The 14,340-nt window shown below is 57.5% G+C and overlaps 1 protein-coding gene across 1 annotated transcript; it reads right to left on the reverse strand.

The window, feature by feature from the left end:
• Positions 1–1,574: 1,574 nt before the first annotated feature.
• Positions 1,575–8,665, reverse strand: AP5B1 (adaptor related protein complex 5 subunit beta 1). Its single transcript, XM_016921260.4, has 2 exons — positions 8,118–8,665; positions 1,575–8,018 (listed from the first exon to the last, which is right to left on the reverse strand). Exons 1-2 carry the CDS (start codon positions 8,265–8,267, stop codon positions 5,532–5,534), a joined length of 2,637 nt encoding a protein of 878 aa, XP_016776749.1. The 5' UTR covers positions 8,268–8,665; the 3' UTR covers positions 1,575–5,531.
• Positions 8,666–14,340: the final 5,675 nt, after the last annotated feature.

The following is a 14,340-nucleotide window of genomic DNA, read 5'->3' on the forward strand; positions in this document are numbered from 1 at the left end:
CAAGATCACACCACTGCACTCCAGACTGGGCAACAGAGCAAGACTGTCTCAAAAAAAAAAAGAAAAAAACAAAAACAACAAAAAAACCCCACCACTTATATCTGAACCTTGGAGAAACAACTACTGGATTTTTAGTGTAAGTATGTCCTATTAACAACTAAAAAATTCATTGCTTCTCCAAAATTCAAACTTAAATGCACATCCTATATAATATTTTTATTTGCTAAACCTAGGAACCCTAATTAGGGCCTCGTAACGCATTGCACAAAAGATTCATACTTTCTTCCTTGCATGAAAAATAGAGATTAACCGATATCTTTCCCCATCTTTTCCCTTGTTTCATATAAAGTGTATTATTGATAATTGTTAATGAAAAAAATAAAAGATACACAATTTATAAATTTTGAGAGGAGGAGACTTTATTTCTTATAAAGGGTTAGGCTGGGCCTGGTGGCTCACACCTATAATCCCAGCACTTTGGGAGGCCAAGGCAGGAGGATCACTTGAACCCAGGAGGCCTTAACCAGCCTGGACAACATAGTAAGACCCCATCTCTACAAAAAATTTTACAAATTAGCCAGGTGTGGTGGCATGCACCTGTAGTCTTAGCCACCCCGGAGGCTGAGGCAGGAGGATCACTTTTGCCCAGGAGTTTGAGGTTGTAGTGAGCTATGATCGCACCACTGCACTCCAGCCTCAGAAAGGGAGTGAGACCTGCTGGGAAGCATGTCTCCAGCCAAGACCAGAGACAGGCACTTCAAAGAAGGAGGGGTTAGGGTAGGAGCTTCATGCTCAATGGATTGACTAAACATACACATTCAACAGGTTACATGAGGAGCTATGAATATTCATGAAAGTGGTTCTGACACATGCATATTGAACAAACATGCATGCAACATACAACCCATGGTCACTTTGGGGTGGAGACGTAACATTTAAATGTATTATAATTAGGCCCTATATGGCAAAAGGTCTTTTCAGGACACAAAGACATGCAAGTGCAGGAGCTCTGTAAGCCAGCCAGAACCAGTCCATGATGGGTGGTCACCTTGTCAGGAAAAAGTTACTGAAATCAGTCACTTGTCCAACCAAAGCTGTAGTTATGGCTGGTGGAACAGTGGTTGGAGGTCAGTTAGTCAGCATCTGATGAAGCTGAAAATGTTTTTAATATTGCTTATCTCAAAGCCAGTGCTTGGACCGGGTGCGGTGGCTCACGCCTGTAATCCCAACACTTTGGGAGGCTGAGGCGGGCAGATCACCTGAGGTCAGGAGTTCAAGACCAGCCTGGCCAATATGGTGAAACCCCATCTCTACTAAAAATACAAAAACTAGCCGGGTGTGGTGGCGGACACCTGTAATCCCAGTTACTCAGGAGGCTGAGGCAGGAGAATCACTTGAACCTGGGAGGCAGAGGTTGCAGTGAGCCAAGATCATGCCACTGCACTCCAGCCTGGGCGACAGAGTAAGACTCCGTCTCAAAACAAACAAACAAACAAAAAAAAGTGGTTTTTGTTTTGTTTTGTTTTTAAGCTTTTTAGCTGCTACAGGGAAAAAAAAACCAAAAACAAAAAACCTTGTGCAGTTAGAACATAGTTTATTCATAAGTTGGGGGCAGGGGAGGCGGGGCATGAAGGCAGGCCCTACATGACTTAACACTTGCTTGGCATGGCCTTAGGTCCTGTTTACAATTTGGTATCTTATTGCCACAGAGTCTGTCCTGCCCATCTCATGATCCCTATTTTGTTCATTCATGCTGGGCAGCTGTGTCTAAACCATAAAGGGATGGGGTATAACAAGTTGCATCTGACCTCCCAACCCATCAGGGCCAGGAATTGTTTTAAGTTTTTTCTGACATTCCCTTGGCCACAAGGTGGCATCTGTTCAGTCGGTGGGGTTTTAGGATTTTTAGTTTACATAACTGATTTGATAATCCAGGGCATTTGTTACAGCGTATCCAGGTGAGATTATGACTCAACTATTTAGCACCTCCATCTCAACATGTACTTCCCCAACGGTCATGGCAGAGGAAGAGAGGGCTGGAAAATTGAGCACTGGCAATGACATATTTTGCCCCAAAACTGACCCCTTCACATTTCTTTTTTCTTTTTTGAGACGGAGTCCCGCTCTGTCATCCAGGCTGGAGTGTAGTGGCCCAATCTCAGTTCACTGCAAACTCCACCTCCCGGGTTCAAGCGATTCTCCTGCCTCAGCCTCCTGAGTAGCTGGGATTATGGGCACGCCACCACACCCGGCTAATTTTTGTATTTTTAGTAGAGACGGGTTTCACCATGTTGGCCAGGCTGGTCTCAAATTCCTCACCTCAGGTGATCAACCCGCCTCGGCCTCCCAAAATGCTGGGACTACAGGTGTGAGCCACCGCCCCCAGCCCTTGACTCCCTTCACATTTCATTAGCCAGAGCTGGGCTTGTGGCCAGACCTGCCTTGAAGGAGGCAAGGAAGGGTATGTGAACATGAGCAACGTCCACACAGGTGGACAAGGTGACCCATGTGACTTTGGTTCCCTCTCTTTAGGAAGAATTTTTGGTTGTACTTGGGACAGTTACAGGCATGCTGCTATTGCCATGATCTTCGGGAAGCTGAAGTGATGAGCAGCAGTGTGTGATTCTGAGGACACAGAGGGCTGGGGTCTAGGAGCTATCTCAGGTGGGCTCAGTCAGTGCCATCCTCCCTTTTGGTGCCTCCCTAGAAGTGCTGAGAAGATGCAAAACCAAAAGCTTTTACTCCAACATTGCTTAGCCAAGCTAAGCACATGCATTCCCTATGATTCAGCAATTCTGCTCCTAGCATGTATCCCAGAGAATTGTCCCATGGGTCCATAGGGGCATACAAGAATGGCCATTGCAGCAAAGTTCTGGTTGGGGTAGGGGGAGCTGAAGGTCATCTGGTGTCCACAACTGGAGGAATGGATGGATAAAATGGGATGGACGCACAAGTGGGCAGACAGATGGGTGAAAGGATGGTCAGTCCTTACATGGACCAGTTTCCTTATTCTTAGGCTAAGGATTAGCATCTCCAGGCAAAAAGAAAACGTTTCTGGATTCCCTTGCCACTGGAGTTCCGTGGAAGAGAGAAATGGAGTCCACTAATGAGGTGTCCTTTGAAGGATATGGATGGAGGACACAGGGCCAAGGAAATTTGCTCTGCGGGCCCAGCCTTGGAGATGTTCAGTCCTTCTGCAGCAGCACCACGCTTCTGGCTTTGTGGGTGTCAGGAGGCAGGAGTGGCAGTCCCACCCCATGTCCCAGGGCCCAAGCCCAGCTTCCTGGGTGCTTACAGGGGATGGCAGGCAGGACAGTACGTTCTGATCCCAGCTCCAGTGGGAGCTTCCTGGAGGCGACTTCTCCAGCCTTCCCATGTACTTTAAGTACCCTGATTCCCTTAAATCCCCTTCTGCCAAAAACAGCTGGAGAAGTTTCTGTTTCCTGAAACTGACCCCTTCCTGATTTGGAAATGACTTGCCGAGGTGACAAAGTTATTGCCACATCTCAAGTTTGAGACAGGCCTCCTGACTCCACCTATTAACAGTACCACTGTCCCAGGCCCTTCCTTTTTTTCTTTTTTTGAGACAGAGCCTTGCTCTGTCGCCCAGGCTGGAGTGCAGTGGCGTGATCTCGGCTCACTGCAACTTCTGCCTCCCAGGTTCAAGCAATTCTCCTGCCTCAGCCTCCCAAGTAGCTGGGATTACAGGTGCCCGCCACCACGCCCGGCTAATTTTTGTATTTTTATTAGACACAGGGTTTCGCCATGCTGGCCAGGCTGATCTCGAACACCTGGCCTCAGGTGATCCACCCGCCTCAGCCTCTCAAAGTGCTGGGATTACAGGCATGAGCCACCGCACCCAGCCCAGGCCCGTCTTTTCTCTCCTAGTCTGCCCCAATCAGAAGGATCAGGAGGGGTAAAGCTGGCCCATGGGGAACCTGTGGCTGGGAGCCCATGAGGCAGGGGCAGCAGAAGAGGGCAGAGACGGTTGGGACCTCTGTGGCCCTGGCTGAGGTCTGCTCTGATGGCATGGTAATGGAAACCTGCTACCAGATGACAAAACACTATTACCAAACAGCTGGGTGACCTTAGGAAAATCACTCAACCGCTCCTGCCTACGGATTTCCTCATCTGCGGGGCCCTGCAGAGCTGTTGCAAGGATGAAATGAGGCAACGTACATGTGCCTGGCAACACAGCTGACCCCACACAGCTCAATCCTCAGTGTTTGCATGTTTGGGAAAAAAAAACAACAACTAGAGGAACTAGTTCTTCTTACCTGGGAAGATTCCTAAGCACAAATTAGGTTTCTTAGGGGCTGAGATTAGAAAAAACTTGGTCTCAGACCCTAGACCTTATTAGCAGGCCCTTCCTAGAGCTGGCTCTAATCGGCACAGCTTGGGAAGCTCTCCACCTGGCCACTGCAGTCTTTCTGTTTCTGGCTTAGGCCCACTGGCCTGCCTGGCGTGAGCTCCCTGGGGCAGGGAGCTTGCAAACCTTGGGAGTTGAGAAGCACTGGCTCGGCCAGGTGTGGGGGCTCACACCAGTAATCCCAACACTTTGGTGAGGCTGAGGCAGAAGAGTCATTTAAGCCCAGGAGTTCGGGACCAGCCTAGGAAACAGGGAGATCCTGTCTGCAAAAAATACAGTGGTGACTCACACCTGTAGTCCCAGCTACTCGGGAGGCAGGCTGAGATGGGAGGATCACCTGAGCCTGAGAGGCAGAGTCTGCAATGATCCCTAATCACACCACTGCACTCCAGAGCGCCAGAGTGAGATCCTGTCTTTAACCCCTCCCCGAAAAAAAAAGAAAGAAAAGTACTGTCCAACAGGTCAGGTCCACACTCTAGCTTCAGTCTTCTTCCTAAATCACTGAGTGGCCTTGGGCAAGGCCAGACCCTCTCTGGGAAGCAGAAAGGAGATTTTTCCCCTGCCTCCTGGGCAGAGATTCTGGAGAGCGCTAGTGTGTCTGGGTGAGAAGGAACTCTGTAGCTCTGCAGTGCCGGGTTCTGTCTGGAAGCCTTCTTGAGGCCTATGACCCTGCTATGGTTTGAATGTTTGGCCCCTCCCACGCTCACGTTGAAATGCGATTGCCACTGTAACAGTATAAGATTAGACCCTAAGAAGTGGTCAGGCCACGAGGGCTCTGCCCTCCTGCGTGGACTCAGGCCGTTATCTTGGGAGTGGGTTCGCTCTCTCCCCTCACTCCTGTCACTCTGTCCTCTGTCATGGGAAGATGCAGAAGGGTCCTCACTGGGCTCCGGGCCCTCCACTATGGACTTCCCAGCCTCCAGAGCTCTGAGCCAATACATTTCTGTTTATTATAACTTACCCCGTCTCAGGGATCTTGCTAGAGCAGCAAAAACAGACTAAGACAGACCCTCACCCCCAGGAGCCTGCTCCCAACCGGGGCCCAAAAGAAAACAAGCCAGCGAGGGCACTGCGGAATGCAGGGTTTTGGCGACAGAGCTACAGGAGTGTGCCTTGGCCCCCACAAGGGCCACAGTCCTGCCCCCACCTGGTCTCCCGGGGCTCAGACAGCAGCCGCCAACCCACGGAGGTAGTCCCCCGCCAGGGGCAGCACGGCCCAGTCATCGGTCCGCAGGGCCACAGGCACTCCATCTGCCAGGGCCGCCTCCAGCCGCAGCAGCAGCTTTGAGTCCGGGGGCAGGTGGATCGCTACACAGTAGCTGGTAGGAGGCTGGGCCACCACCACAAAAGGCTCCAGGTGGCGGGACACCAAGCCCTCCAGGCCCTGTGGCCCAAGTGGACACCACACACGACTCTCAGCACCCTCTGGCAGGCAGGAATCCCAGAGCTCCTCAAAGAAGCCCAGCCCGGCCCCCTCTGGAGGCTGCGGGAAAGGCAGAAAGAGGTCGGCAAAGTTCACGAACAGGGGTGGCAAGTGGGCATGGCACGTGAGACCAGTGGATGTGGTGTAAAGGGCATGGACATCCAGCCGTGCAGGGGCCGGGCATCGGGGCTGCAGCGGCAGGAGCAGAGGGCGGGCAGGGCGGCCAGGACACAGGCAGGGCACATGGACAGCCTCCAGGGGTGCATACAGCTGTCCTTCCACACGGAAGCGCAGCTCCAGAGAGTAGATGGGCTCCAGCGCCTCCGGCTGGAGCTTCAACACTGGGAGTGGGCCCTTGACCCGATGGGACCCCACGCTCAGCCGTACCAGGGCCGGTGCCTCCTGCACCATCAGTGCTGCCACAAAGCCCTGGTTCTCGGCCACCAGTGAAGAGGCCAGTGCAGGTGCGGCAAGCGAGGGGCCCAGGGCCACCCCCAACTTGGGTGCTGCCAGGTGTGCCAGCAGGATGTAGTAGAGGCGGGCGTGGTCACGCCCATCAGGGTCCTCCAGCTGCCTGGCCAGCACCTGCAGCAAGTCGACCAGGCCGCCCCTCACCCCTGCCCGCAGCAGCGCCCGGCAGACCCGCAGCAGGCCCTGCTGTAGGTCCCAGTTCGTGCAGTGGGCAGCCGCGGCCTGTAGAAAGTTGAGGGTAGCACTCTGGGCATCTCCATCTGCCACCTTTGCCAGCATTTGCAAGTGCCAGCAAAGAGCTTCATCCCTGCCCGGCCTGGACACCACCATCTGCCGCAACACCACCTTCAGGGGCTCCCTCAGCTCAGAGTCCACCTGATCCAAGAGGTCCACAAAGTGGGGAGCCAGCATGGGCCGGGCTTGGTACAGCTGGGCCAGTCCGTGGATCAAGGGGGTCAGCACCGTAGGTTGCCCAGCCAGGCAGCAGGCCACCAGATATGAGGCCTGGAAGCAGAGAGTGGCCAAGGCCCGGGGGCCCCCATCCAGGGCTGCCCGCTGCCGCAAGCCAGCCAGCAGCTCTTCCAGGTAGTGCCGTGGGCTTGGAAGCTGGCCTTTCTCCTCTTCTTCCTCCTCGGCACAGAGCAGGCACAGTAAATGCAGGCGGGCCAGGAGGGCCATTGGGTCATGCAGGAGACTGGGCAGGAGACCACGGCATAGCTGGGGCCCTAGCAGCAGTGGGGCAGCCTCCTCACCTTCAGGGCCCAGTGGCCAGTTCTCAGGGAAGCTCAGGACGCAGTGCAGGTAAAAGAGATGGGTGGGCGGAGGCAGAGCAGGGTGCTGGGCAGCCAAGGTGAGCCGGCGGAGCAGCAACGCTTCATCCTGGGCTGTGAACAAGGCCTCACCAAAGGCCGCCTTGAGCGCAAGCACGGCGTGCAACAGTGTCAGCTGTGCTGTGCCTAGCAGCCGTACCAGCTGCGGCTTGAAGAGTGCCGGTGGCTGTCCCTGCAGACCCCGCAGGGCCCAGCCCAGCAGCCACAGGAGCTGGGCCTGGGCCACAGGAGTGAGCAGATAGGAGGTGTCCAGAAGCTGGATCACCGCAGCCCGCAGCTCGCGCGCCTCCTCAGGGCTGTGCTCTCGTGCTGTAAGGCTACGCTCCCCCTCTCCCTCCTCAGCTGCCGGCCAGCTGGGTGCCTGGGGCTGAAGGCGTCCATCGCCCTCCTCCACTAGTGTCCAATCCCAGGGACCACCCCCAGTTGGGGAGACCTTATCTGTGAGCAGTCCCCCCAGGCCAGCCCCAACCCGGAACTGGAGCACCAAGGTGTTGCGCAAAGCGAGGGCCAGCAACAGGCTGAGTGGCTGGACAGGGCCTTCCTGCCCCAGCAGGCCCCGCAGCAACCCCAGGGAGCCCCCCAGCAGCCCGGGCTTGCAGCTCTCTAGCTCTCGCAGGCACTCGCAGGCCGTGGCCTGCAAGGGGCGCTGTTCCGAGGCGGGGACAAAGCCTCGCCCCGGATCGCTACCCGCGGCCAGGCCGAGCAGTAGGGGTAGGAGCCGGCAGGAGGCGCCCGAGGTGGGGCCCAGCGCGCCGCCCGCCGCCAGGGCAGTGGTGGCCGCCAGCAGCAGTGGCCGACGGAGAGCTGAGGGCCGCGGGGGTAGGAGGACCAAGGTGTCCAACAGGGAGGTGGCGGCCACCTCGGCCGCAGAGGCGTCGGGCCACAGCTGCGCAGGGTACTCCATGCTCAGGGCCAGCAGGGAAACCTGGATGGGGGATTAGGAGGGAATCACGAAGATGAGGTTCATGACGCGGCGGGCTGGGGTGACCCTGCGGAACGGGGCAGGGGACGCGTGGGGGCCTACCTTGGTCTGTTCGCTCAGCTTCTCACTTCTCAGGTCGCTCAGCAGGTCGCGACCCAAATCCTCCCCCTCGGGACCTGCCATGAAGGCAGACGGGCTGGCCCGGAAGGCCCCCAAGCGCTGGGCCCAGGCGTCCCGGCTCAGGGGCCCCATGGTGAGGCTCGCGGGCCCCTGCGCAGGGAAGAGGGACCCTCAGGCCGCAGCCACCGGGAGCGCGGGGCCCGCTGCCGACCCCGAGGGGCTGCGGTCACCCCCAGACGCCGCGCAGATGCCGGCGGGACCCGCGCCCGGCTCCCACGGTGAGACCAGGGCTCTCGGGGCCGACGCCAGAGCTGGGCGCCGGGGCCCCCGTGGGACGGGACAGGAGCGGGGCCGGGGAGGGTGCGTGCCGAGAGCTCGTTAGGCCGCCTCCCTCCCGCCCGCGGCCCGCACCGAAACCACAGCGCCACCCCGGCCCCCGGCGCCGGCGGTAACGGGCCGCGCTCGCCGCCTGACTCAGCCGCCGCGGGCGCTCAGGCCGGCCGGCTCCTTCCGGGCTGGCGGCGCGGGGCGGGGCGCGGCGCGGGGGCGGCCGAGTCCGGGCGGGGAGGGGCGGGGCGTAACGGGGCCACCGCCTCCCGCAGGTGCCGACTCGCAGGTTTCGCGGGGGCTGACTAACTGTCCCGCCGCGCAGGCCCCCTTCCCCCAAACCGCCGCAGGCCCGGGCAGGAAAGGCGGAGGGGAGTGGGTAGGGGTGGCGGAGCGGGGTGGGCCTGGGCCCCAGATGCCGGGTACCGCGGCGCAGGGCTGCGATCCCGCGGCCCTCGGCGGACAGCGGCCCGGTCCCACCAGCGCCCGCCAAGCCGCGCAGGGCGGCAGCCAGCGCGCCCCCCGCCGGCGCCGGGGCACACCGCACCCTGCGCCAGACGCGCGGCCCCGGGGGGCGTGGGTGCGGGTCCTGGGGCTCCCGGAGTGGCCGCTGGGGGTGAGCAAGGTGCGGTCGCAGGGCGCCCGCAGGAAAAGCGCCCCAGCTGAACCGGTCCGGCGGGCGCCGCAGGGCTTGGCTTCGCTTCCCTGACGCCTGCCCGGGCCCCCAGCCCGCTCGGCTTGGGGGCGAGGAGCCGGCGCCGCGGTTGCGGCCAGCCAGGAGCTTCTGACCTTTGTTTGCCCGAGGCCGCGCTGGCGGCCCGCAGGGGTCGTGACGGCGAGGGCGGGGCAGGGCCCTAAGTCGAAAACAACGGGATCCATACTCGGGAAGTGCGGGCTGTCAGGGCCTGGCCGGTCACGGGGCTCGAGGCATGCCTAGCGATGGGGAAAACAGGCCCGGGAGTAGGGCGGCCTTGCCAACCGAGACCTGGGGCCAAGCCGGGCCGGAACCCAGCACTCCTGACTTCAGTGGGCTGGATTCTGGCTGTTTGGGGGCATTCGGGGGTCTGGGCCGCGGTCTTTCCCAGGCCAGAGGCCCAGGTTGCAGGTGCCCCACAGACCACCGGTTTCCAGGGCACAGAACCGCCGGCGCCCAAACCCCACCACCCCTCTGGCTCCAATTAGCCGCTTTGAAGATGAAACAGGCCTGAGCCCCCATGCAAGCCAGTGCCAGCTGGCCTCTCCCTACCCCATCCTGCTCCAGATGGGAGGTGGTGGAGAGTTGAGGGGTGGAGAATGCCAAAAAGGAGGCTGTCTGGGTGCCCTTGGGGATGGAGAGATAGAGACCCACCCGGAGGGACAGGTCCAGCCAGAAGGCCCAGTCCCGGCTCCTCTAGGCCCTGGCTCCACAGTTGACTCACAGGCGGCAGCCCCAAACTACTTCCCTCTAGGTGCCTCAGTTTCCCCATCTATAAAATGGGAGTGATAACTCCCACCCAAGAGGCTGTGGGGTGAGGCAGCTTGGCTAATTAAACCCAAGATGAAAGAGGCAGGATGAGAGCAGCCCTGGGAAGGGGAGGCAGCCTGCAGTAGGAGCCAGTCTGGTTTCTCTGTCTGAGCCCAGAGGGTGCTGGTAACTGCACATCCCCGGCCCTCACAACCCTCACGGTGAGGCAGGAATGATCATTAAACTTCCTGCAGAGTTGAGAAGACAGGTTTCCAAGGATCAGGGGGCCTGACACTGGCTCTGGCCCCGGCTCAGCCTCTGACAGCGTGGCCTCTGCACACCTCCTGCCTGAGTCTTGACTCCTTGAGGCTGAGGGTCTGGAGGGAGGGAACCCACTTGTCTCCAATACTGCAGTGGACGAATCCGCATGGACTTACTGAGGCTCACAGCAACCCCAGGTACCGAGAGTGGGTATCAGATGAGGAAAGGGAAGCCCACAGAGGTACGGTCTCTCAGTCACAGAGCCCCTCAGAGGTGGAGCCTCGACTTCCACAAACAGCCCCTTGTTGCATCTGACCTGGTCCTCCCCCCACACCAGGTACCCTCAGCCCTCTTGGGTGTCCAGGTCCCTGGATGGGCCCTGTTCTCACCTGTCTGCTCCCCTATTGGCGGGTGGTGCTGGCTCTGTCCCTGGCAAGGCCAGGCATGGAGCTGAGCTCAGACTGTCATCGGACTCACCCGGGACAGCAACATCCCAGTCGAGGGCCCAGGTGTGGGCCACTGCCAGATGCTGAGCTGGGAATTCCCCACTCCATGCCCTCCCTCATTTCTTCTCCTGCTGAGTTTCTGTCCTCCCCATGCAGCCCAGTTGTGGGCAGACACTAAACACAAGGCTTGTAAAAGGGAAAGTCAGCTTCCCAAGGGGTCCTGAGCCTCAGTTTTCTCATCTGTAAAATCGGGCTACAACAAACACACCCTCGCAGCACTGGCTGCTGGGGATACAGGAAGGCTTAGGAAAGAACGAGTCAATAGGCAAAGCCATGGAGATAGAGCAGATAGTGGGTGCTGGGCCAGGGGGAAGGGAGACACAGTGACAGCTAATGAGTACAGGGTTTTCTTTGGGGCCATGAAAATGTTCTGAGATTTAGTGATGATGGTTGTACAGCTCTGTGAGGTTACTAAAAACCAGTGAATTGTACATCTTATAAAAGGGTGAATTTGATGGTATATGAATTCTATCTAAATAAAGCTATTTAAAATGGTGTTTAAAAAGGGGTCCCACCCCAGACCAGCAGGGGCACAAAAAGTAAAAATAAAAAATAAGGCCAGGCACGGTGGCTCACTCCTGTAATCCCAGCACTTTGGGAGGCTGAGGCGGGCAGATCACGAGGTCAGGAGATCGAGACCATCCTGGAGAACATGGTGAAACCCCGTCTCTACTAAAAATACAAAAAAAATTAGCGGGGCATGGTGGCGGGCGCCTGTAGTCCCAGCTACTCAGGAGGCTGAGGCAGGAGAATGGCGTGAACCAGGGGGTCGGAGCTTGCAGTGAGCCGAGATCACGCCACTGCTCTCCAGCCTGGGCGACAGGGAGACTCCATCTCAAAAAAAATAAATAAATAAAAATAAAAAAGTAAAATAAAAAGGGGTCCCTCAAGTTCAGAACTTGCACTGGTAGGGAGGAGAACCAACAATAAACAAGAAAGACAAACGAAACGCCACGGAGTCAAAGCTGTGGCAAAGAAAATAGGATAGTGGGACAGAGGTGGCAGGGGACAAGGATTTAGCTGGGGTGGATGGAGAGGCCCCTCAGAAGAGGGGACATTTGGTTGAAACCTGAATGAAGAAAGGTGGCCAGTAATCCAGTAGGGAAAAGTGTTCCAGGCAGAAGGAGCATTGGGAGGAGGAGCCAGAGCTGGGAACAGGCCAAGGCTTGTTCAGGGGACGCGGGAGACAGCAGTGTGGCTGGCATACAGGGACCCAGCTGGAAGGGAATTGGGAGGTCAGCGGTGGCCCCAGCACGCCAGGCCTCAGGCTCTTATTCCAGCTGCAGTGAAGCCACTGGAGGGTGTGAGCCGAGGGGAGGCCTGGCCTGGGTTTTAACAGCACCTCGTGTGGCCCACCTGCCTCTCCAACCTCAGCTTCCCTACCCTCTCTTCCCCCCACCGCACGGCCAGGTTGCATTTGGGTTTGCGGTACACACTAGGCTCACTCCTGCTCAGGGCCTTGGCATCAGCTGTTCCTTCTGCTGGTCATGGTCTTCTCCACTCTGCACAGCTGGCTCCACCCTCTCATTCAGGCCTCAGCACCCCTACCTGCCACCATCACATTCTCTCGCCAAATGTTCTCTGTGCATCTTAGGCTTCTGCTTACTTGTTTCCTTGTTTCTTTGTCTGCCTTGCCTTGTAGAATCTCAGTGCCTGGCACAGCAGGTTCTCAGGAATTAAGGGATGAATTACGGGATGAATGAACGCCATCTAGCTGGCACTGTGCTGCTAGATGAACAGAGATGTACTGCTAGATGTGGTGAACAGAGCACAGGCCGCCAGCCTTCGTGACACTCACAGTTCAACTCCGTGTTTCCCCGCCGTCACATATATCGTCTGTCTCCTGAGCTGCCCGTGAAGACAGCCACACCACACACCGCGGCCTGTGGGTCAAACCTAACCCACAAAGGTGTTTTGTTGGATCCATTCCATGTTTTAAAATTTTTTGATTAGCTGGGTGTGGTGGCAAACACCTGTAGTCCCAGCTACTCAGGAGGCTGAGGCAGGAGGATCACTTGAGCCCAGTAATTCGAGATTGCACCACTGTGCTCCAGCCCAGGCGACCTGGTGAGACCCCAACTCTTAAAATTATTTTTAAAATAAAAAAATTGAGCTAACATTTAAAAATTAGTTGATTTCACTTACAAATCTGGACTTCTGGCTTCTCTTGGAAAATGGAAAGCTGTGGCCACGTGGGGTTTGTGCACCTGAATGACAGGATTGTGACTGCCGTTTAGATAGGCACATTCTCTCCCGTCCCCCCAACTCTGTTCTCCCCGACGGCCAGGGCCAGTTGTGTTTTATCACTGAATTTGTAGTATTGTCTTCCCATATCTATGTCTCCACCAAAAGTTGGACTGTGAAAGGTGAATGGGTCACAGGAGTCAAGAAAAGAGGATATTCATTCATTCAACAAACATTTATTGATAACCCACTTTGTGCCAGGCACAGCTGTAGATGCTGGAGACATAGCAGTAGACAACACCGCCTCCCACCTGGGGCCCCATTCCACATCCTGTAACTCACTTGTGCAGGGAGGGGTTCCCCTGGCCGGCTTCACTTTATTTACCCAGTGTCCTGTCCCTCTGGACATTGGAGTTGCTCCCTTGATGGGGAAGACTGCCCCTTGTGTCTAGGGACATCTGTGAAGACTTCACCATAGTATCCACCGAGCACCCACTGTGTACCAGCCCATCAGGGCTTGGCACAACAAAACTGCTCAACCAATATTTGTTGAATGAATGAACTAACTGCACCTCTCTCCTAGACAGATTGTGTTTAAGGTTGTTTCTCCTGGATTCACCTCAAAAGATAGGCACATACCAGGTGTTCACTTAATGTCAGTTGAACTCAAAGGTCTGGCTGGGATCAGAGTGGAGGTCACAGCCCTTAGAAAGGCAGGGGAAGAGGCAAACACGAACGCCCCATCCCTGCCCTTAAGTAGGTCAGCGAGTGAAGGAAGCCCAGCCAGCGCCCAAGTGTCACGATGAGAGTGTGGGCTTCATGGAGGCCTCTGAGGAGCGGGGGCATCCCTCCACGTGGGCCTGGGGCCTGAGGAGAGTATGAAGAGTGGCTGGGTGCGCGGGTCCCAGGCTGAACCTCAGCCCAGGGCAGGCCGTGGGTAGGAAGCTCTCCGCGGTGGCCGCAGCAGGGCAAAGGCGGCTGAGCCTTTCCCGGTCTGAGGTCCCCAGCCCTCCGCGCTCCACCAGCCTGGCTGCACCTGAAATCCACCCATTTGGGACAAGGAGGAGTTTTTTTTGAGGATGCATAAGTCCCACTGGCCAAGACACGGGGGTCTGTCGGGCTCTCGGCGCACTCCGCGCAGTTGAAGCCACTTCCTCCGTGAAGCCCTCCGGGCAGAAGGCGGGTTCTCCGACGGGTACTCGGTCGCGCGGTCCGTGCCTCCCCACACACCGGCCGGGGCCGCTCCTGCGGCCCTGCGTGCCTTTTCGCACAAAGCCGGCGCCCAGCAAACACCTCCCCGGCTGAGCCACGAGTTGCTCAGCCAAGCCTTCGGGATCCCGCGCCGCCTGGGCCCAGGCCCGGTTCAACAAGTGCGGACCGGGCCGCCCGTTCCCGCCCGGCGGCTTCGCGCCTCCCCAGGAGCCTCGGGCGCGCCGGGTTGGGCCGGCCCCAGTGGGGCGAGTTTCGTGTCATCACCCGCGGA

Source organism: Pan troglodytes, chromosome 9, assembly GCF_028858775.2.
Source record: "Pan troglodytes isolate AG18354 chromosome 9, NHGRI_mPanTro3-v2.0_pri, whole genome shotgun sequence".
NCBI classification, from domain to species: domain Eukaryota; kingdom Metazoa; phylum Chordata; class Mammalia; order Primates; family Hominidae; genus Pan; species Pan troglodytes.

Excerpts from the sequence above, each read along its gene's own strand:
- AP5B1 (XM_016921260.4), bottom strand. The coding sequence starts at position 8,267 with ATGGGGCCCCTGAGCCGGGACGCCTGGGCCCAGCGCTTGGGGGCCTTC. Across the intron at positions 8,019-8,117 it reads AGCTGAGCGAACAGACCAAG|GTTTCCCTGCTGGCCCTGAG; the intron begins GTAGGCCCCCAC and ends TCCCCCATCCAG.